The sequence below is a fragment of the Pagrus pagrus genome (assembly GCF_965226575.1).
Source record: "Pagrus pagrus genome assembly, chromosome: 15".
NCBI lineage: Eukaryota > Metazoa > Chordata > Actinopteri > Spariformes > Sparidae > Pagrus > Pagrus pagrus.
In genome coordinates this window covers 27,586,780-27,610,771 of record NC_140199.1, presented here as the reverse complement: position 1 = coordinate 27,610,771, position 23,992 = coordinate 27,586,780, and the positions used below count along the sequence as shown (strand labels likewise).

Sequence of the window (23,992 nt, the reverse complement as noted above, 5' to 3'; positions counted from 1 at the left end):
GTAGCGGTTATATTGCCTCCTTTAGTTTTGGAGTTGCCTTCAAATTTTGTCAATTTCTCACAAATTACACCTTTTAATATACTGTGCATGACTTTCCCATTTGTAATAATGAGGTAATTAAGGTGATAATATGTCAGAAGTTGTGTTTCTACCTTGCACACGTAATTTTCATTGTTTTATTTGTCCGAGTTGAGACATATCTGTGAGATTTTTTGCCTCCACCCCAGTAATATGGAGATAAATAGAAATATTTAGACAGTGTGAGTGTTTCACTATATGAAAATAGAGATAACTGCAAGGACTCACACATACACACTCCTCCAGTCATGGTGGAAAAAGAGGTGGGGGTGTAATGGCTTGGTTTGACATAGCTGGAAATGTTAGCACCTGACTGAGCTGCTTTTTCACAGCGAGTGCACAAATATATCCAGCTCCATCTCTACAATGCCCCCCTCTCTCTTTCCCTCCCTTGAAAAAAATTCTCTCCATTCTTTGAAACACTGCTACATGTAAGGCGTTTCAATTAACAACAGGTTTTCAATGCACATATCTGAAAACTTACAAAATGTTCATTCTATTATCTATCTACTATCCACTTAGTGAGTGGAGTGCCCTGACTTTATGTGAGGTACAATAAGAAACTGCAATTAATATGATGCTGAAACTATTTGCTGGTCAATGACCAGCTGTTTTAGGGAATAAAAATATATGAATATATATATATATATACATACACATATATATACATACACATATTTACAGCCATATATTCATATACACCGATCAGGCATAACATTATGACCACCTATCTAATATTGTGAAGGTTCCCCGTGTGCAGCCAAAACAGCTCTGACCTGTCAAGACATGGACTTAAGACCTCTGAGGGTGTCCTGTGGTGTCTGGCACCAGGGCGTTTTATAGTGAATTGCAAAGTGCAGCAAAAAGCAACAAAAGAGCCCGAAAGGGCGGGTAGAGGTGGTCTGGAGGAGGGACAGAGTCAGTCCGAAGGGGGACCAAGAGGTCAAGGCAAAGGACAGAACCAGTCCAAGGGACGACCAGCAGGTCATGGCAAGGGACAGACAAGTCCTCTGGAGGCAACGAAGGCAGAGGTCGGCCAGGGCACCAACTGGGAACCACTGACCGAGCTGGCATCGGCCTGGGCTGGAGTGGCACCGGCCGAGACCCCTGATGCCGGAACTGTAGTGGCATCGGCCAGGAGCCCCGACACCGGAACTGGAGTGGCATGGGCCGGGACCCCCGATGCCAGAGCTGGGGCGGTTGGCTGGTTTGGCGCTGGGCAGGCTTGGCTCTGGGGCACTGGGCAGCAGCAAAGACGTGTGGCTTGGCAGTGGCGAAAACGAGCAGCCCTGGGAACTAGGTGTCAGGGAGTCAAGATGTGTTTTAGGGGCCTCGCTTTCTTAGAGGAGGCACCTTGAAAGCTAGGCAGGTTCCCCAGAAAGGAGAATCTTGGGACCTATCTGAGGGTCTCCTCAGTCCTAATGCCCGTCAGCTCAGAGACGGTCTTAGGCTCAGGACTAGTAGTTTACGGGAGCCTAGCAAACACTGGAGCTGCTGGGAGACTAGCAGCCTGGTGGCTAGCTGACACTGGAACTGATGAGAGGCTAGCAGGGTGGTGACTAGCAGACAGTGGAGCTAATGGAAGGCTAGAGTGCAGGCTGGTCTATAACAAGCTTGGGTGATGAGTGAGGCTTACGGCTAGATTCCACCAGACACGTGTCCGGTCCTGCTCCACTCCGTCACAGCTCCACCACGGCAGCAGAGCTGATAGGTTTCACTCTAGTCTATGTGTTTACTTCCACTGGCTCCACTGCGTTGCGTATCTGCTCCGTCCCAGCTCCAGCAGTCCGGACCCTGCCGGAGCAGATACGCAGGACTTCTATTTCTGCTGGATGCCGAAGCACGACGCAGCAATTCAGCCAAATTCAGCACAGAGCCGACAGGAAGTCACACACCGAAACAATAACATAACAGCCGGTACATTTTCAAAATAAAACACTGCGTTAACACCAGCACAAAAATCTCAAAACAGAGACAAATACAAGCACTTCTTTCTTCTTCTTCTCACTTCTCTTTCTTTAATTCTTCGGTTGGGAACACTTGGAGTTGTGTTTATAACACAAACTTATAACTGTAGTCGCGTGTGATTATGTAATTATCGCGAGAACTCACCGGTCAAGCAACTCCAGCTGTCTGGCAGTCCTGCGCAGTGCCGGACTCAAAAAGCAGCTGGTGGGGGTTGCAGGACGATGGATGACGGAGCGAAACCGTACCGGAGCCAGAACGCATCGGACATGCATCCAGTGGAATCTTAGGGTTAGGGGTGTTGAGAAAGTCCATTAAAAAAGATGGTACCTTGTTTCTCAGCCAGGGCTTTGAGGAAATGTTTTTGTTTGCCAAATATATGACAGTAGTAAGTTACAATTTGGTTAAAAAGGTTGTGAGGACCCAAATGCAAAACACCAAGGAGGGGGGCAGGAATAAGAATAAAAGGCGAGTATATATATATATACTGTATATATAGTGCCTATAAAAAGTATATACCCCCTGTTTATTTTTGAGTTTAGTAAGGAAGATAGATGTAAAAAAAACGCAACAGTTTTTTCTTCACATTCTCTTGATAATGTTAATTCATTTTTTAAATGTTTTTAACAAAAATTCTTATGCAATGTCTTACATAATGCCCCTTTAATACTAAATTATTAGTAATAATGGATTATATTCAATAAACTACAACCAATCAATCAAAAATGAATGATTGATTCACTGTTCACTATTGTTATTGTTTTTGTTTTTTTTCTTACTTTGAAAATACTGATGTCAATTTTATACCTCATCACTTTCAACAGTTTTTTAGCCTAATTCTTCTCATAGTTAATGATACATTTACTCCTTAACCACAATTCTGACAAAACCACGTGACACAGTTACTCAGGCACATAAATTATACTTCTATTTTACCTTATACAGCCTTAAACTATAATAAGATAGAGCATTCATTTATCGGCATTAATTTTAAGCATGGTGATATTTTGCAATAAAGTATTTCACTTCCCATTTATAGAACACATAATAAAAATATGACTACAATTGTTGTGTTTTTTATTTGATTTAAGGGGAAAATAAGAGAAATGCTACAAGACATCCTACATCCTAATTGTATTTTGATAAAACCCCAGGCAGTGCAACAACTGGAAAACCCAAACATCATCTTCATCATCTCCAGCAGCAGATATATTTCCAACAATTCAACTTGACAACATCTCGTACTTTGTACCTTTTTGTCATTACTTTCAAATTTCATACCCCAGTTTGCCACACAAGTTTTCACCTTTAAATCTGCCAATCCAAGCTGAGACAACCCTGACTCCACTATGACATCATCAGGGTTATATTTTCTAAGACTAGACAAAGCTGCTCTGGAGCCAGAGAAGATAGTTAACAGCTGTTTTCCCAGACTGAGTAGGACTCACCATAATGAGTAAACTGACCTTCATGTGGAAAATCTAGTTCCCCTTTAAAGGCTGCTGGTAGGGCAGGATATGGTGGTTCAGGATACATAGGGAGTCCAGTTAAGGTAAAAACATCCAACTGAAAATCACTTTAGCTCTTGAAAACCATGTTTATAGAGTCATACCATCTCACAGGCTGTTCAGTTTGGACCCTGTTAGGCATTTGGTGGCTTGGTTCAAGCAGGCTACAGTTTTACTCATTTTGGAGTTCTTCAACAACCGGGCAACCGTGTTTTTTTAATGTAAATAGCAGGCTTAACACAGTATTTGCTGTGTCAGTATAAAGTAGCATTTGCATGTTGGTGCTAAATGAGCCTGCAGGCTTATTAGCAAGCTAACTGTCAATGTGAATGCCACTATGTTTCCTGTCCTTCATGGTGCAATACTCACGTCATACAGTATGTACATTGAAAGGGTTTGTGGTCACTGCTACTTTGTTCCTGCTCACCAGTAAGAGTTGTGTAAATAAATTGTTGCCCTTTCTACCCAGGCCACCTTGAGGAACCACCTCAAGGACCCATTAGTTTTAGCTAAATGGAAAGAGAGAGGAGGAGAGGGGGAATGATTACAGCAACTGATAATTCTTTAACGTACATGTAGCAAGTGAGTATGGTTTTGAGATAGTCTCTAATCTTGACCAACCCTTTAACATCAGACATTTTTAATGGACGTCCGTATTTGCATAACGTGGTTAAAAAAGTCAAAAGAGTGTTATCCATGTACGAAGCCTCTAGAACAGGGGTCTCAAACTGCTGGCCTCCAGGCCATTTCCGACTCTGGTGCTGGCCCTGCTGCTGCACAGAGTAATTGTAGCATCCGTCGTCAGCCTATTGATTTTTTCAAAAAGTAAAACAACGGTGGGGGCAGTGGCCAAGTAATGTAATCTGTGTAAACCTGACCACCATCTAACACTGGGAACACCAGCTACTGGCCAGGTGATAGGTTTAAATATGTTATTTATATGTTTTGTTAAATATGAAGAAAATATGAGCAGAGATGTAGCAGGTGTCTGGCAATAAATAAATTACAAATATATTTTATTTAATTTGTTCATTCAGTGCAAGGTTTCAATAACTTATTTTAAAGCAGGGATAAAAGATTTGCACTGTAACAACTGTTAAAAACATTTGCAGAAATATTGCACTTTCTTGTAGTAATTGAATGCTGAAGTGGCCCTCCTATGAGATGACAATATCAGCAGTGGCCCCATCTAATTTGAGCTTTGAGACCCCTGCTCTACAGTATTCTACACATTCTAACACACTTTGCTGATGGCATTTTTTCCATGTATGTGACTGTAGAGCTACTGTAATCTGTACAGCTGCCACAAAAACAAGGATATAACACAGATTAATTACATTTTTGGGGAAAATATGTTAAACTTAAGAGTTGAGAAAGAGGCAGATAACATTAGGTACACAAAGTGTAACAAAACAAGAATCAAGAAATTGTGCTACAGCCATAAGGAGGTAACAGACATTTATAAAAGATTACTATTATAACATGGTTATAAAAATCAACAAACAAAATAAATAATTGTTTTGTTTGCGGCAAGGGGGTTAAAATTTGAAGAAAAAAAATTATACAAAAATAGCTTTCATTGATGTGAAAGATTTCCATTTATATATTTCGAGCAAAATATGCAATTTCGGGAAGAAGAATAATAGGAAAAAGACTCACTCAAGACACACTCGCTGCACACGGTCCACTTCACTTGCAATTAAGTTTAATGACAACAACGTTTCGGTACTTGGACCTTCATCAGGTTATCTATCAAGACGATGGGGGAGGCTGTCTGTCTTAAGTAGGGTTGTTGACTTGCGTGGCCCAACCAGGCTACACCACAGACATCCCCCAAAATCCCCTCAAACACACCTGGACCAACAAATCTACGCCACTGAATGAAAACCTTTTTTTTTAAAAAACATCATAGCCTGATTGGGCCACGCAAGTCCACAATCCTACTTAAGACAGCCTCCCCCATCGTCTTGTAAGATAACCTGATGAAGGTCTAAGTACCGAAACGTTGTTGTCATTAAACTTAATTGCAAGTGAAGTGGACAGTGTGCAGGGGTCTTTTCCTGATTTTGTCGGCCTTCGGTCTTCTCCTACACACCTGTCGATCTTTAGGTGTGCAAAAGCTGTACTCTGTGAAAGAAGAATACTGAAAATGAGATATAAAATTTTGTTTAGTGTAGAAATGTATCTTTTCACTGTTTATGTGCTTAAAGTCATAGTCAGTAGGTCAGTTTTTCTTTACGATCATTTTGAAGAAAAGGGACACATTTTAGCTAAAACAAAACTCTTAATTCTGAAATTAAAGAAGGATGGGCTTTTTTAAATATAGTGTTTACATAATATTCATACTGAACCTAATTTCAGAGGTGGTGTATCTGATCAAGTCAATGCAAAAACGGCATGTTTATGCAAATTGAAGAAGAAAGAACATGAGCAATATATTTGCACTTATCCCGAGGTTTCACAGAAATAAAACTTAAAAGGAGTCTAGTGGAAAATAACAGAAACACTTAAATCCTGGTGAATTTTGACATCAGACCAAGGCTATTTTGTCACAGCACAGGCACGCTGGGATGCATACTTTGCTAGCTTCCTACAGCTAGCCTCTGCACAATTATTAGTTATCTGCGGCAATATAAATGACTGCAAAAACACTCCAGCAGTCCAATTTGAGCCAATTATATGAATAAAAATTTACGTTGCAAAGTCATCTTTGTCATCTTTGAATTTCTACAAAATTTTGAGATACCATAATAACCAGCTTCAGATGTATTGTTCACATTGTAATTACAACTGAAAAATTCCTTTTTTTCTAAAAGTTTTGATTTAACTGACATGGCACACAAAAATATTCAGGCATTAGAAAACCAAGCAAGCCAAAGTCCATTGTTCAAGGTAATTAAATCCAATTTGAAAGAATGTAAATCTGTGTTGTCAATGCAATTTTAATCTTCAGATGTCCAATTCTGCAATCATACAGCCGCATTGAATCATCAGCTGACGTGAATGGTCACAAGTCATATATATAGGGTTTCCCCCTTTAACATTAACCACACAATGATGTAAACACAGGATCATTTCTTTTTGTTCACATGGCCTTAATTGTCCTCCGTAGAATTTGTCCTATACATGTGATCTGTTTCTACTGTGGGTGCATGTTAGCTCTGGTGTCAATTCAAATTGAGAAAAAAAATGGCACATGCTGTCCATTTAAGTTAAGTACTCAGTCAACAAAGATTTGAATGTTTTCACACAAACAGAACTAATAGTACATTTCTATCAAGTAACTTCTAACCCTGAAACCTTTTACAAGTTACAAGACCTCTGTCAGCTTTTTTTTAACCAAACACAATGAAATTTAATAGCAAAATCATTTAACAACTGTTAAGATTATACAAATAGAATTCCAACTTTATTAAAAAACTGAGTGAATTAAAGTGCAAATGATGAACGCATCCCTCTGTGGAAACATTACCACCTCCATTTTCTCCACAACCTGCCTCCACAGAAAGCATGACTTCCATGTGTGTTGGTTTCAGTATGGTTCTGCATGCTCTGCATGGCTGGAAAAGGACTGCCATCTATTGGCTAAACTATAGAAAACATCTTTGTTAAATCAGTCCAATTCACTCTGGTCCTGTACAAGTTCTATGTATGTGTGTGTGTGTACATGTCTGTTAACAGAAATTCAAGTTTGACCACTTCATTGTCCCCAACAGGTTGCAGACACATATCTGACACATGTCTGATGTTAGTCCAGTGGTTTGAAACGATTATTATCCAAAAATATATCTTTTTATAATCGTCTATCTTGGCAGATGGATCGTAAAAATATTCCTTGTGGCAAGAGCTGAAGAAGAAGATAACAGTAAAATGGAGTTAAGACCTCAATCCAGCACTTCCATCCTGTCTGATGTTTTTCCAACAAACATTGACAGATCAATCTGGTAGAAAACAAATCGATAAGTGCAAACACTCACATGAATAAAAAACATGAATGGTCTGACTTTCCTTTTATGGGTGATGGTGAACAGGGTGCTAGTGTCGGTTACTGTAAATGTTAACATAGTATGGAGTTCATGATGGTATTATTGGCCTTCTGAGCGGTTACGACAAATGATCCTTTCTTCATGGGTGCACTTAGATCAGTTCAAGCTGCAGATGAAGCTTTGAAGTCTGTCAACTCTTTAGGTCTCCTGTTGTCCTCTGTGAAGCTGGGCTGGACAGTGATGGACAAGCTACGGCTCAGCTTCCAGCATTTGCACCAGATGTCGGCCTGTGAACCTTCCATTTGGTGTTTCCATGGTGGAATCTTGACTGAAATACAAATGTATCATCTAAACATTTAAAAATAGTTCAACACCACAGGTATCTGTCTCTGACAGCTCTTTTAACTTGAACACTTCCACATTGGGCCCTTGGGGTCACTCTACCATTGAGTCCAGCTGGTCTGAAATCTGGTAAACGAACCCTGACATATTTTCAGCACTGACGCCGACTTCTGTAGTCAACTGACAAAGACACTAAAGTGTATGTAATGTTGAATTCAGGCTTGCACAGAAGTCATGGAAAACCTGATTTTTCCGACTATGGTGCTCCCTCTGGAGGATTATTATATATTGCCAAGTCTGACAACCTGCCATTAGCCTCTGATATCAACACTAACCAGTTCTCAGGTGAAGCTTCCACTTACACTCTACACTGACTTTAAGCTTTCATGTCTACAGTTTATGAACAAGCCTTCAGGAAAAGTACTTATATGCACACTTGAGCCAAGGAAACTAGGGTCTGTATGTCTGTAGTCAGTGTATATTTGGGTAAGGGTAATAGAGAGCAGTAGTAAGAGGCTAGGGCAGGCTCGAGGGCCAGGCAGAGGCCCAAATGTAGACAGTGGGTAAGGTTTTGTTTATACTATAGTGTACAGTGTATCACAACCAAACATGTCGTCTCCGTGTAAATGTTTGTGAATAGACTACATGTTCTGAACTTCTTTTTAAAATAGAAAAATGGGAAATTATCTGTAATCTTATGGTTACTGGCCATGAGAAGCTGGTGACTCAGGTGTTGGCTAAAAAAAATCCATATTGTGCATCTCTAAATTAAACTTCTTCACACAGATGCGGAAAGAATAAATTGGTCTCAAGTCTCCCCTAATTGATTATGGAAATATTATGCTGATATTTTTTGTAATTTACTTGGTCTTTACAAGCCTGCCAGTCGAATTGTATGACTAACGTATGACTTTGTTTTCAATGGTAAGTACCACTTACAGACTGGTGAACAGAGGAGCTGTTGATTCATTGATTGCGTTTTATATTTTAATTTTGTCTGCTTACCTTTGCAAAACATTTCCTAACTACACCTTGTGGGCTAGCTACTGTATATTAACTCATCAAAAAAAAAAAGTCATTTGTTCAAACTGCACTACACCGCAGACCACTCTGTAGAAGAAACTGGAACATGTGTCAGTGCCCACTATTACTCAGACTGAGCATTGGCCAAGTTACTCACAGTGAGTGCCAGTCAGAGATCTGAACCACAGATGAGGATTTTAGAGTCAGCGAGCTTCAGGATTTTTCAAACTCACAGAAAATATATTATTCCATGGAGGTAGACCTGCATGTTGTTCTGTGGTCCAGAGTGCAGCAGTCTGGTGAACTGAAGCTGTGAGGGAACAGAATGCTTTCAACGCTTTAGGTTGGAATATTTTAAGTCAATGTGTGATTAACGTAGTTTCTCTTGATACAGTCACTGGATCCATTCCAAACCTACAAGATGTCTTCAGATCATCAAATTGAAATGAAGCAGACAAGTTGCCTCCAAATTGCTTTTGTTTGGTAGCATAGCAAACTGGCTGTACTGCTACACCAGGAAAAACATCCTTGGGGTAAAAAGGAAGTAAGAGACTGTGTGAATCTGGGTCAGGTGTGTCTGTTGGCTAGATGATACCTTCTGAGTCTTGGAGGAAGAGCAGCAGTGCAGTAAAGGTGGAGTTGGTGCTAACGTTGAGAGGATGATGTGGTGTGACTGTTGTCAGTTTTCAGCCAGTGACAGTGCCAGAGCTGCCTGCAGTGCTGCCTCTTCATCAATACTGTAGTCCTGAGAAAAGACATAAAACCACAGCTGCTAGTCACTGTAAACACACAACAAAACCCTAATATAATAAAAACTCCTGACCATCAATGATTTAGGCAGGCTGATCTACGGCAAATTTTTATTTATTTGTGCAAAATAAATGTAATTTAATTTGACCATGGCCCCTTTTAGACTTGATATAACTATCCGTCCAGAGTTAACCGAACACAAGTGGACAGATCAGATCTCAAATCGGTCCTCAATGCATCTTGGGGGCATTCATGCCTGCCTTAGAGCTGTCCGGGTGATTGGATCACAAGTAACATTACACAAACCTTACACTTAGATTAATCTAAATAACTCTATTGGAAAATTTGACTGCCTTGCAACAAAAGCTACACTAACATTAAAATGTACTACAAGGAACCTTTAACTGGTTATGAGACATGAGTCTCAGTTTAATACTGATCCTTCCATATGACCTACAAGTGAGACCATCAGTCAGAAGAATGGCTGTTTCTGTATAGTTATTATAGATATTATGAATACCTGTCAGCAGGTCGGATTCAGACTTATCAGGGTTGGCTATGTCATAAAAGTTAAACTATTGTTCATGGTGAAATGCTGAGGATGAACTGAGGAGTCTAAGGACAAGCTGCTCTGTAATCTGGTGGAACGACACTGAAACAAAGTTTACTTTGCTTCACCATTGTCATCTTTTGTCCACAGGGGCCACCAGAATCAACAAAAGATGAAAGCTCCTTATAATAGCTTTAAAAAGACAAAGAATCATGACAACACTTCACTTACAACAAAGGTGTCATAAGAGAACTTGTGTCTGTGGAGGAGATGCTGGAGGAAGTTGGAGCTCTTATAGCTGGGGTCACCCCATGGCATGGCTGAACACACCGGACACACCTGGTGATACAAACACACAGCTTAGTTTGACATTCACATGCATGTGTAACAAACTGTGAGTTGAACATAACAGCTGGGTTTTGACGACTTCTGAGGTACAAATAAGACCACCACTACACTCGTGTTAACTCTGTGGGCCTTATGTGGTTTGTTAAGGGGCAGACAGTAGCAAACAGTTAGGAAAAGAGAAGAGAGAGGGGAATGGCATGAAACAAAGGTCCCAGGCTGGACTCAAACCTGAGTTGTTGCATTGTGTAAACCCTCTTCAACTTTTTTTTTAGATGATCTTATGACTTGGCTATACAACTGTTGTTTGAATATTAACATTACATTGCAATTTTAAAGGTCCTGATAAGAAACCTGGTTCCGTGTGACCTTATACTTACATGTAGTTAATTCTAAGTGCTGTATCGTAGGCAACTGGACTTCAAAGATGGTCGACCCAGTGTGACATAGATGGATTCCAGACCATCTGTCTTCTCTGGCCAAGATGTTTACATTATTGTCCTCAAAATAATTATGTTTCTCCTTCAGATGTAAGTGGACAGCAGAGTCTTGACCTGAGGAGTTGGCCCTCCTGTGTTGTGCCATTTGTTTATGGAGAGGTTGTTTTGTCTCCCCAGTGTACAGATCTGTGCAGTCCTGGCTGCATTGAACAGCATAAACTACATTACTCTGTTTATGACTGGGTGTTTTGTCCTTAGGATGGACGAGTTTCTGCCTCAGTGAGTTGGTAGGTTTGAAGTGAACAGATATGATGTTTATTAAAGATCCTCCTGAGTTTCTCAGATGTTCCTGCGACATAGGGAATGACAATGTTGTTAAGTTTTCTTGTCTCCTCCTCTCTGTCTGCTCTGGATCTTTTAGAGGCTTTGACAAAGGTCCAGTTTGGGTAGCCACAGGTTTAAAGTGCTCCCCTGATGTGTTTCTGTTCCTTCTCCTTCCCATCTGTCTTTGTGGGCCTGGTCTCAGCCTGATGGATTAAGGTTCTGATGACCCCCAGCTTGTGCTCCAGTGGACATTACTTATCACCCACCTACGATGCAGTACTGAGTTCCCTCCCCAGACAGCTTAACAGCCATTCACATCTGGGCTCACCTAGCCCTAGCAACCCACATGAAGGCCGGTTGGGGCAACGACCCACAAGTGGCCTTAACAACTCTGAAACTCAGAGCTCACACGTGTCCTTAACGACTTTTTAACTCCCACACAGAGTTTAAAAGCCTGCAGCTCCCCTCCAGTTAGTTAGAACTGAAGAAGCCTCTTGGATGAGCGGTGAAACGTCTTCAACAAACTGAAACAAGTCCAGCTGCCTACGATACAGCACTTAGAATTACCATGACCTGGATGACTGAGAACCTTCATCAACTTTATACAGTTAACTGTGCTGTTTATAGACTAACCTTAGTCAGTCTAGACATTAATGTAACCTAGTGTATAGTTCAGTCTTACCACTTTATTGGGGTCATTACGGTGGTTGTCCATACAGTGCTTCACCAGTTCTTGTTGGTCCAAGTTTCTGGCCCCACAGAATGGACACACAAATGTTGACCGGTTCGGAATATTGCTACATATGGGAGGACACACACGCGCGCGCACACACACACACACACACACACACACACACACACACACACACACACACACACACACACACACACACACACACACACACACACACACACACACACACACACACACACACACACATACACAAAGAGCAGACCTTTCTATTAAAGACAGCCTGCTTCTAAAATTACTTGCTTCTGTGATTTCAGATAGATAGTTTCTTTAAAGCAGCTACAAGGAGTTTCTAACTGATAATGAAACAGTCTCAGTTTAAGACTGAAGCAAATGAGACCATCAGCAAGAAGACTGGCTATTTCTATATAGTTACACTTAATGCCTGTCACCTGGTCCGATTCCCTGCAAAATCAGATGAAGCGATTTACGGCATACAGACCATAGGAGCCTATGTTTAAACGTTCCCCAGATATGTTCTACAGTGAGCAGTACATTAGTCAGATAAAAAGAAACAGGAGGAGGTTTATCTTTCCAGAAATGTATTTTTGATGATATATTTTGTGGTTATGGCTGACACTGTTGTAGGATCAGAAAAAAGAAAAAGAAAAGAGCTGACAAAGGTAAACCTTGGTTGATCAGATCAAGGGAATTGCAGGATTTGAAGGATTCAAAGCCAACTGTGAATTAGCCATCGAACAGACAGATATTTAATGTCTATTTTATTTATGAAATGTATTGCAGGATGGGAAGTATAGGTCACAGTGGACATCACTATAATAAAACTGGTTTGTAATGTAACATAACATTTTATGTTGGCATTGTTACTGAGATATACTTTGCTGTTGACTTATTATTATGAAGACATAACATTACTGTGAAATGTTGATAACTTCTTAACAACATTTCTAGCTTCTAGATTAATAAAAATTTCTATGTTACCACATCTGTTAGCTGTAGGCTGATCTAGGTATAGAGGTCGCGCTAAAATAAATCGTCACATTACAGTTAATAATCTTACATAGCCATTAGCAGATACATTAGCACATCACTATACGTCATGCAAACAGTTGTGTTTAAAAAAGAAAAACAGTATTATTTGATTTATCTTACTTTGTTTTCGCTCTCTTTCACATGCTAGCAGGATCAAGATCTTTGCGACATGAGGCAGTGGTACTCATGGGAAATGCAGTCTTTATTCCAGTTAACACCACTGCAAACCCCACCCACTTTTGTCCACAGGGGGTGCCAAATCAAGACAAAATAATAGTTCCTGTAGTTGCTTTACACCAGAACATGACACTGGGGGATTTCTGTACACATGAGCTGAATGAGAATCTTTTCCTTCACTTGGCATGAACATGTGAGCACCTTGTCATTTTAACTAGGAATAGACATGGGTAATTTTGTTTAGTACTACAACTTATAGCTCCAATGAAGCTTTGGTTGTGCCTTACTGTTGAGACTTACTGAAAGGAAGGTGTTAATGTAAACGCAAATTTTTGAGTCTAAAATGCCTTTTTAGATTCAGTCAGCTCAGCATGGACGTGGTCAGAGTGTGTGTACCTTGGTATAGGTTGCGAGGTGGGTACCACAGGGACAAACTTGGGGCAGTTGGCTATCTGTTCCTGTACTTTAGAACAGGAAGCAATGTGTGATCTCATCTTTGCCAGAGCCACCTAAGAACAGACACACACGCACAGTGAAGACTGTACATCAATAACGATCGTACAACAGCTTTACATCTGAGGTGTGAGCTCATTTTGTTACATCGGCCTTGTTAGTGCTACTTGATGCCATCAAGTAATCGAGTAATGACTCATTTCCTTGACATTTAGACAAACGTTTAAACCTATGGTGGTCAACTAGAAATGGAAAAAAACAGACACATTTGAACATAATGTAATCTTTTAACTTAAACAGTGATGGGAAAATATTGCATACAGGAGCTATTTGAAATCATTAATCATCAGATTTTTCAGTGTTATCATGTATTAAATGGCGTTGAAATGTGTGCTCTTTGTGCCGTGCATTATCAACATTGCACATTATCCTATAAGCATCACAACAACTGAATAAATAGAAGTTAACAATTAACATTTATTGAAAATGATAATCAATGTAACAAAATATCTTTAGGAAAAGTGCCTTATTATTACAATTCTAAGTGCTGTATCGTAGGCAACTGGATGTGTCTCAGTTTCTTGAAGACCTTTCACCTCTCATCCAAGAGGCTTCTTCAGTTCTAACTAACTGGAGGTGAGTTGCAGGCATTCATGTGGGTTGCTGGGCTAGGTGAGCCCAGGTGTGAATGGTTGTTAAGCTGTCTGTGGAGGGAACTCAGTATTGCATTGTAGGTGGGTGATAAGTAATGTCGTAGGCCACCTCCTCTGTTCAATGACCGCTTAACAACCATTCCCACCTGGGCTCACCTAGCCCTAGCAACCCACATGAAGGCCGGATGGGTCAACGACCCATAAGTAGCCCTAACGACTCTGAAACTCAGAGCTCACACGTGTCCTTGACGACTCTGTAACTCCCACACAGAGTTTAAAAGCCTGCAGCTCCCCTCCAGTTAGTTAGAACTGAGGAAGCCTCTTGGACAAGAGGTGAAACGTCTTCAAGAAACTGAAACGAGTCCAGTTGCCTACGATACAGCACTTAGAATTACCAAGGCATTTTTATGACCTAATACAATGTAAATACATCTCACACACAACAGTTAACAATGTTGGAGCGTTAGCATTTCTGATGAATTAATAATTTTTATAAAGCAACATCTGAATAGGAAGACATGACATTTCAGAATGAATTGTGTCAATATGTCTTAATGTATCTGAGCTATTAAATTCTATTGTATTAGTGTCATTAAATCTATGTATTTCATGTTTACATTGAGCTTCATATCTGTCAGGACATAATATTTTGTCATCATAAAAAAGCAATTGTTCAACCCCAAAAAACCCCTCTGTTTTCATTCCTTTAAGGGTCAACTGATAATAATAATAATTGTGTAATACTGTATACCATGATACCATGAAATCGTGATATTTTCTGAGATGGTTATCGCACCGTTAAAATCAAATTCTGTTGCAACCCTAGCCACAATAAGATTACTTACTTATGTACTAAATAATGAACACAAACCCATGTTGGCATGTTGATTTTCTAACGTGGGTTATGGATGGTCAGTATCTACCTTCTTGCTACAGCCCCTGCAGGGTGCTTTGTATGAGGCCAGCTGCTTCTCCACACTAGAGGAACGCTCCACTTTCTTGGGGTCAAAGGGCACACGACAAAGAGGGCAAAGGGGTGAGGTCACCTGAAGACATGGCTGCAGACACTCCCCACAGAACCTGGAACAGCAGACGACAAACAGCAGAGCAGAAAAAGGTTCAGTTCCGGCTCAAAGGAACCACAATGATGGTAATGAGGAAAGTAAGCCCTCTCTTTCCCATTCAGGATTTATCCTGCTGGTCGAGGGAGTTCCTCTCTGACTTTTAGGACAAGGTTAGAGAACAGCTCATTTAATCTTTTGAATATTATTCCACATAAATCTATTAACTGTCAAAAGTAATAACAAGTTGACATGACAAAGTAACCACAAGTGATGGAATGTAACAGTACATTTACTCAAGTACTGTTCTTGGCCCACCAAGCGGGCCACAGTGACGACTCACGTCTGTGACCAGCCCGTAACAAGCACACATCTCCCCCTAAAATCGATACTCAACTCATGTCTGAAGGAAACCTGAGAGAAAGACATTTTTAAAAGTCTGTGTTCAGCTCTCAGTACTTTTGTAGCTTCAAACTGAATCTCTTTAGTTTCTCACATCTTGTTTCTACTTTCAAAACTAGTGCTGTGTTTTACTGTTTCATCGTGTTCACTTTCAGCTGTTTCAGGAGTCATGTTTAGTTGCTGCTGGTGAAAACACACCACTTCCTGTAATGCTGCTTCATAATAAAAGCTTTTAAATGACTAAATAACAAGGGGCTTTTATTGTGAGGAAGTTATGGAAAAATTAAATAGGTTTGTAACTGAATTAGCGGAGCCATTTTGTTAGCGGTAAATCTTCGATAGTACTGCGGAGCATCATTGGATTAAAATACACCTTTAAGCAGGTGGCCCAGTTGTGGTGGAAATGCAAAATCCCGGCTGCGCTGGTCTGCTGCACCACGTCAGACTGAGTACATCCAGGCCGGCGGATGTAATGAAAATACGGCATAAGTCACATCTGGTTGCTACAGTTCCACAGGTTTGAAACTCCTTTCTCCAATTTGATGAGAGTGCACCTGAACGTACTGTCAGTTCCAGCATGACTGCACAGCTGTACGCCGCAACTCAGCGTAGTCCCATCGTAATGTGTTGCTGGAAGAAGTAGCTTTTGCCTGTGCAGCTGTTACAAGAAGGGAGCAACCAAACATTTGGATTTTACCTTTGCCTAGGCCACAGTCTTCAACCTCGCTTGACGAGCCACACACTGCTGCATGTTTACCAAATACGTTCTGGATCCGGAAACACTGCGCAATACAGCCTCTCATCACTGCAGAAGTAGGGCCTCCTCAGAGAAGTGGACTGCTGCTGAGCCCTTTTTTCTTCGCTCATGTCTACCCTTCGGATGCAGAAGTTCACCCACGTGGAGAAACGTGCTGGATCAACGAGGTGGAAGGACATATGCTAACATGACTTGCATGACTAGCCCACGTCCACCATCTTGAACAGTCTCCTGACATCATCTCCCCCAAGATCAGGTCCGCCATCTTGTCTCGCTCTCTCTCTCTCTGACCCACACACACACATATACACTCACCCCAAATGCTCCTTTGTTTGTTTGTTGCTTGAGTTGTCTTAGTGTTTAGTGTAGTTGCTGTATTTGAGTAATGGATCTTTAATGATTGAAGTATATTGATTATTTATCAATTTTGCTAACATTAATAAATTCTATAAAATTGTACAGGGCAGTTTTCATGGTAATGGGTGCATAAGTTGGTTGTAATGGTCAGTGTTCAGATTCATGTCCATCACTGTTCCCTTACTTTGAAATATTTTATGAATATTTACGTTTAAAGTGAACATCCTTCTCTTAAGACTTTCTGGTCTGGTTATTGGTCCCTGATTCCGGGATGGTGCTCTGTATCATTAATTAATAATGTGTTTTTATTAATAATTTTAATAATTACCATTAGTAATGATTAAAGTACTATTCATAATTAATAATTGTTAATAACCAAACCTTTGTACCCAACAACAGCATGCAGCCTATTCATAATACCCTTGTCCATGAACTAACATTACCATTCCAAAATTTTTATGATCCTTAACTTAACTTAGCCCTTTCAGATGACAGTGTCATGTGTTTTGGGGAGCTCTTGGGAGAAAACAGGTTTTTAAAAATTTCCAGAACAACACGTGATTTTCCAGGATATTTAGCTTTTTCTCATTTTTCATGTGTAGTGCAATGCTTGACCAGTGGATTGCTTTCTGAAACTTGCTGCCTACATTATCTACAATGCAACTTGGCCACCGAGTGACACCACTGGAGACAATTGTCATATTACATGCATCTTCCTCTGCAGCCTCCATACTACTTTTTTCACATTGCAGTAGAATTCCAAAGACCTGCAAACACACTCTAATGTTGGTAGAGTTACCCTTTAATTGGAGGCACAGGGAGTCTGGCATACATACACTGTAGTGGGGTGAGGCTGTCAATGGCCAACTGTTTCCCTGTATAGTTGTGTGTGTATGTGGGCCAGTCAAAAGCAAGCATTAGCGTCAGTTTCCCCTGAAGATTTATCCATCCCCATCAGCAGTAGAGGAGTAAAAATAGCTGCATTTTTCCTTTAACTAGAAATAGAACTGAGGCTACCTGAGGTCTTCTCTTTGTTGTTCCTTTCTGCTCTAGACTGAGACAGATTAGAAATGCACCCCTCTGGCTAACTCCTCAAATTTAATTTGATATGAGGTAAGAAGCCTGTGATGGTAAGAGCTGATAATGTCATTATCCCATCAGTTATACATTTCACATGTCACCATTTGCGAGACTGCACATTTTTTTTTAGATCACCTTGGTCTAAAGGGGCCTGTTTTCCCCACAGCAACCATTCATTCAGGTATACATTATCATATGAGCTAGTTAGAAAACAAGAAATAATACAAAGTCAATGTTGGTATTGTTGCCTGATCCTGACATTAAACCCTTATTTTTCTTGCAATTTCATTTGTGTCATGACTGACAGCTTTTTCTTTTTTTTTAATTCTATTTGATTCATGTTTGCTGCATGTTATGCTGGTGCTTTCCCTGTGCACTGCAGACAACTGAGGAGACCTGTGTAGGGCTGCAGACAGATAGATGCTACCTCCATGTCATGTGTTGTCACCCATCAGTGAGGAGCTTCCCACTAGTGTTCAATAGACACAATATCAGGCCAGAGGAAACACTAGTGGTAATCAAGCCCAGGTCACTGCAGAGCTGAGTGGCACCCTACTATATCTGTGTTTGACTAAAGGTGTCAAAAGCATACACAAACACATTCACTTGAGCTGTCTCTCTCATACCCAGTACATGACACAATGATTTGAGATCTGTCTATTTTGAGTTGATTGTAATAAAATAATGAGATACTACACTGGTATATTGGTGTGTCTGAATTTTTCTGTTGATTTATTAAATAACTTGGTAATAAATGGCATACAAGTATATCAAATCTAGGGGTGGGAATCACAGTCTCTCTCACAATGTGATTCACAATACATTGCCCATGATAATGACAGAATTACAATACAGCCATTCTGAATTAATCCATACAATGCAAGAGAATCGTCTAACAATACATCACGATATCTGTCTAACTGAAGAATACAAAATACCCCTCAATGGGCAAATAGTGCAGGACATAAGTATTAAGGACATAAGTATTTATTCTTTGCATTGTGGTTCATTCATTCGACATGAACTGAGATGAAACAATGTATATAAGTCTGACAACAGTCTTAGCTTAGTGCCTCTTTTTCACACACACTGAGTGCAACTTGTCCATGTCCATGTGTGCCATCATTTTAACGTAAAACAGCCATACACTGGTGAAAACCTAAACTCTTAAAGGAAGGATACAACTATGGCTCACTAAATTATGGCCCTCGGCCCACTCCATAGTTTGGGAATTTTAGGAACTGATGCAGCAGTCACAATGTGAATGGCAAGCAGAAACAAACCTCCTTGAGCAGAACTGGATGAGAGAAGCATCTTTTGAATGGAAAGTTCAGCTTCAAATCCTGCCAGATGGTTCGCTTGACAAGAACAAAGTTATTTGCATTTACTGTCGATGGGAATTGAGTTACCGCAGGAGTACGTCGAGTCTCAAATGCCACTTGCTGGCCAAGCACACAGCTGATGCAGAGAGCCCTCCTCCCCTCGCCAAAGGCAGACCACGGTGGATAGTTTTCAAAGGAGACGCCTGGACAACTCTACATGAGACAAACTTTCAACAGCGATAGCTAAATGGGTGGCTACAGCTTGTAGGCCTATTAACATTGTTTAGTTAACCTTTACAAGTGTAAAGTTGGATACTACATTGTGTTAGTATCACTAAGGAATGTCACATTCAGGTCAATATGTCCATCTTTCACCATATTTTTTGAGGATCGGTACCTTTGAGGTTATTTCTGTACTCGGACAGTATTTGTCATTGTTTTGGATTGTTGTAATAATAAAAAACATACAAGCAAGCATATTTGTCCACTCCCATGTTGATAAGAGTATTAAAACCTTGAAAAATACTCCTTTAAGGTACAGTTAGAACAGATAAAAAAATGTGCAATTAATTTGTGATTAAATATTTTAATCGATTGACAGCCCTAATAAAAATCTATATTTGGTGCCAATGTATCGATAATTGTGTCGCAAAAATAAACAATACAATATACTGCTATTCCGATGTTTTGTTGGCTGAGAAACAGTGCTGAAAGATATTTTCTAAAGGAATCCACAAGTAAATGTGACTCCACACATGCCATACATGCCTACAATGATTTCGTATTGAGAATCTATTCTTTACACATGACATCAATTGCATGTCTGCCTGCCCTGGCCAAGGGTTCCCTCCTCCTTGGCTCTTCCTAAGGTTTCTTACATTTTCACCCTGTTAGTGTTTTCGGGGGAAGTTTTTCCTTTTTTGAATCGAGAATGTAAGGACAGAAGGTGTTTTATGCTGTACAAAGTGTAAAGCCCCTTGAGGCAAATTGTGATTTTTGATACAAGGCTGCATGAATATAAATGAATTGATGATGTCAGATGATGGGTAAAGCTAAAAACATTTGTATATACTGTATGAATAGCCTGACCAATTCTGGACTTTTGGGGTCGACATAAATTCAAATTTCTAAACTTTGATCATAATATATCAGCCAATTATATTCATTTTTACAAAAAAAACACATAGCATGAATAAAAATGTTGTTGTTATAATACATTTAATTTGCTTAGTGAGAAATTGGACCAATCTATGTACCAAACAGAACATTTCACTGTGTAAACGAGGGCTGGGTAATATGGCCTTTAAACAACACTGCAATATTTTTAGGCTGTGTCATGATATACAATTTATAACTTGATATTTTTAATTCCCCTCAAAAGCACTTCATAAAGGCTAAGACTGAACAACAAAATCACATCAATATTTTTGAAATACCTTGATATTGCGACAGTATTGTAGGGATGACTATTGGTACTTTAACACAATGAGGTTTTTTGTAAATAATCATCAGTACTGTGGATATATTGACTAAGTGAATAAAGACAAGTATTAGAACAAGTAAAACACTGGTAATTTCAGAAAATAATATCACTGTTGCAGCATTTAAAACTAAGACAATTTACTGTCTCTTATCATGATAACAAATATTTAATATCGGTATCAATATATTGTCCAAACATCAACTTGTTTGTGCCCTCTGATGTGTCTTCTATCTTGATTGTGAGGATCAAATTAATTGCTAGAAGATTTGTACCAAATCAACCTTATACAAGAGTATCCTAATGTCTGCTAGTTTTACTAGCCGTTCAGATCACCTGGGTATCAAAACGGTAGTGATGGATTGAACATCGGTCGAAGGTGTATCACAGTGTCGTCGCCTGGTGATGCTGCTAACAAACGTTAAAATGCTGAATAACAAACAGTAAGCCAGGTGAACTCAGACATGGCACCTGTTCTGTGTAGCACATTACAGAAGCTGCCAGCCTTTGTGAAACATAGCAGATCTACAATAAAGGGCGAAATGTAAGCATAACTTTCTGTCCACACACAATGACACACATTCAAACAAGAAGTAGCTACTTTACGTATGAGCACAGCTGGCGATGCTGACGGGTTTGTGGTAGACCTCCAGGCAGATGGGACAAGAGAACTGGCTTTCGATGCCCTCAGTCGGGGCCATCAACGAGCCTGAGCCGCTGGTGGGCTGCTGCTGCTGGCGGAGCTGGGTGCTCGCAGAGACAAAGCTCCGAAACATCGCCATCATGGAGCCGGAGACGATCTGCAACTGTCGACAACAGCTCGTTGCCCGAGAGGGGAAGCGGTCCGACTGCTCTAACTGCGGTTAGCTAAATTAACCGTGCGTTCCGCACAGCATATTGAATACATGCCGTACAAACATGGTGGCTTTTCAATCCACTTATCATTAAATTATCCTCATTAATCCAAACATTACTTTTCTGTGGCTGGAGAAGACATGCCGGAGAAGTAAACATTGGGAGCAGTGCTCGTTGGCGAGTGTCAGCACGGTGCTACAGAGATGACCTGGATAAAAAACACGAATCTACAAACTCGTGGAGAGCGGCGAACACTACATCCACTTGGTTGTCGGATTAGCGCTTTTGGGCCAGCGCCATGAACGGTCGCGAGCAAGAACACAGGCTACAACACAAGCTCTCCACGCGCTTTGCTTCATGGAGGTTGAAGTACCTCTGTTCATTTACTTACAGTACTCTACATTTTTGTGGAACTACAATCCCAGAGGCCACTTATAACGGTTATAGTGAGCGGTCTGGGCCAAAGATCCCGGGGAGAAAAAAAGCTGCCCTAACATGCAAAATGAATTTTAGTGTAAACTGACAGTGAAGTTGTGTGGTCGTATTGCACCGTGTCATTAATGTGATACACATTTATTCATGACAGTTTATGAAGGCAGTTGATGACATATTGACAGAAGCTCATGAACTTAAAGGAAAAAACAAACAATTGGAACAAATTCATGGGATTCATACAGGTTTGTACTAAAGGCTACTGTAGGATCCCACAGAGAGGGGAACAAATCATTAATGAGAGCAAACATAAAAGCAATTTTGTACACATGCAAAAAGACATTATTACAGTACTGTTAAAGTTGTATTCCAGTCATTTTGTATTGCACTTCCATCAAAGGATAGGTTCACCCAAAAATGAAGATTAATTTCCTTCTCCCCTCCATGTTGATGGAAATTTGGGTGACGTTTCATAATAAGAGTGCTGAAGTCATGCCCCTCATGGGACCTTATTTCAGAAAACCTTTGTGTGGTGGTGACTGGAGAAGACAAATCATTTTTCGATCTCATTAGAATTATGCCATGAACTACACATATGATGTTTGTTAATTTAAAAGATCATTTTCAAAGTCAATAAGGTCACAGTTTGTCGTAAAACTAATGAAATATTAGACTGTAAAAATACATAATTATAAAGACTACACAGCCAACAGTGGCGTTAGTGACGTCATCTTGTTTAAGGGTCACCAAAACACATAACTACTGAGAGTAGCAGACGCCAACAGACTCAACAAGCTGATCAGGAAGGCCAGTGACATTGTGGGGTGCAGCTGGACACTTTGACAGCAGTGTCAGACAGGAGGATGCTGTGGAAGTTGCGGGCGATACTGCAGTATGGCTCTCACCCTCTCCACAACGCTCTGGTCAAACAGAGGAGCACCTTCAGTGAGAGACTAATTGCTCCCAAATGCACCACTGAGCGCCACAGGAAGTCATTCCTACCTGTGGCCATTAAACTTTACAACTCCTCCCTCTGATGTTTGGACTCAAATGGCTATATATATTTTAATATGTATATATGTACATCTGCCATACATATATATATTTATATTGCACTGTATATTTGTAAATACTTGGAGTGGTCATTGAACAGTTCAGATTGTCTATTTTATTTTATTTTATTTTATTGTATTTTTATTTATTTTTTTGTCTACTTTACTATGTTATCTATATCTTTATCTCTTGTTTCCATTCAGGCTATATTTCTATTTCTACTTTGCACGGAGCATCTGGAACAAAAACAATTTCCCCCCGGGGATTAATAAAGTATTCTGATTGAACTTAAACATTGTACAGCTGGTCCTGTATATTAGCAGCTCACAAAACTGACGAGCTAACCTTTTACATAACTGCAGTTGTCAATATGAGCAGATTTATTATGGTTTTCAACTTACTTTATAACCTTTTCTGTCCCAAGATGGCGTCATGTTGGTGTTGGTGACGTGTGCTGAGCGAGACGATGCAGTTCACTGACCATGGGAGGGCGAGGGAAGCTGTGGGAGAGACTGGAGGAGGGGGCGATACAGCAGCCACAGCAGTATTAACAGCTTTGCTAATTGAGGCATGAATGTTAATAATACTAAAATAATAATAATAATAGGGCTCTTCTGCACAAACACAATTACCCTCCTCCCAATTGTATCCTATGGAATAACGCTTACATAAAAACACAACTCTATAAACTCTATTAACATTTCTCCACAAGAGTTTGATATGGTTAGAATCAACACCCCATAGTGTAGTGTCTTCAGCACAAAGCACACATCTTGATGAACTGACTTTAAGTGAATGCCCTGTTTCTATTAGTGGGGTTTCTATACTCCTATACTTTCTATACTCTATACTATA

The 23,992-nt window shown here is 40.2% G+C and overlaps 1 protein-coding gene across 5 annotated transcripts; it reads right to left on the bottom strand.

Moving 5' to 3' along the window:
* Positions 1–6,473: 6,473 nt before the first annotated feature.
* rnf166 (ring finger protein 166) lies at positions 6,474–22,020 on the bottom strand. Of its 5 annotated transcripts, none has more exons than XR_014624304.1 (7): positions 21,404–22,020; positions 15,262–15,418; positions 13,629–13,741; positions 11,994–12,108; positions 10,434–10,541; positions 9,136–9,647; positions 6,474–7,865 (listed from the first exon to the last, which is right to left on the bottom strand). XR_014624304.1 is itself a non-coding variant. In XM_084375991.1 (6 exons), exons 1-6 carry the CDS (start codon positions 21,580–21,582, stop codon positions 9,582–9,584), a joined length of 738 nt encoding a protein of 245 aa, XP_084232117.1. In that variant the 5' UTR covers positions 21,583–22,020; the 3' UTR covers positions 6,474–9,581. The 5 variants fall into 5 exon arrangements, 2 of the variants coding, with proteins under 2 accessions (XP_084232117.1, XP_084232118.1); XR_014624305.1 differs by having other exon boundaries at positions 6,474–9,212; positions 9,498–9,647; XR_014624306.1 differs by having other exon boundaries at positions 9,498–9,647.
* Positions 22,021–23,992: the final 1,972 nt, after the last annotated feature.

Bases quoted from the DNA above. Each gene is read 5' to 3' on its own strand.
- rnf166 (XM_084375991.1), bottom strand. From the start codon at position 21,582: ATGATGGCGATGTTTCGGAGCTTTGTCTCTGCGAGCACCCAGCTCCGC. The intron at 15,419-21,403 runs GTAAAGTAGCTA...CTGCTGTTCCAG, and splicing joins ATCGCCAGCTGTGCTCATAC to GTTCTGTGGGGAGTGTCTGC. The intron at 12,109-13,628 runs GTACACACACTC...TCCCATATGTAG, and splicing joins ACCTCGCAACCTATACCAAG to CAATATTCCGAACCGGTCAA.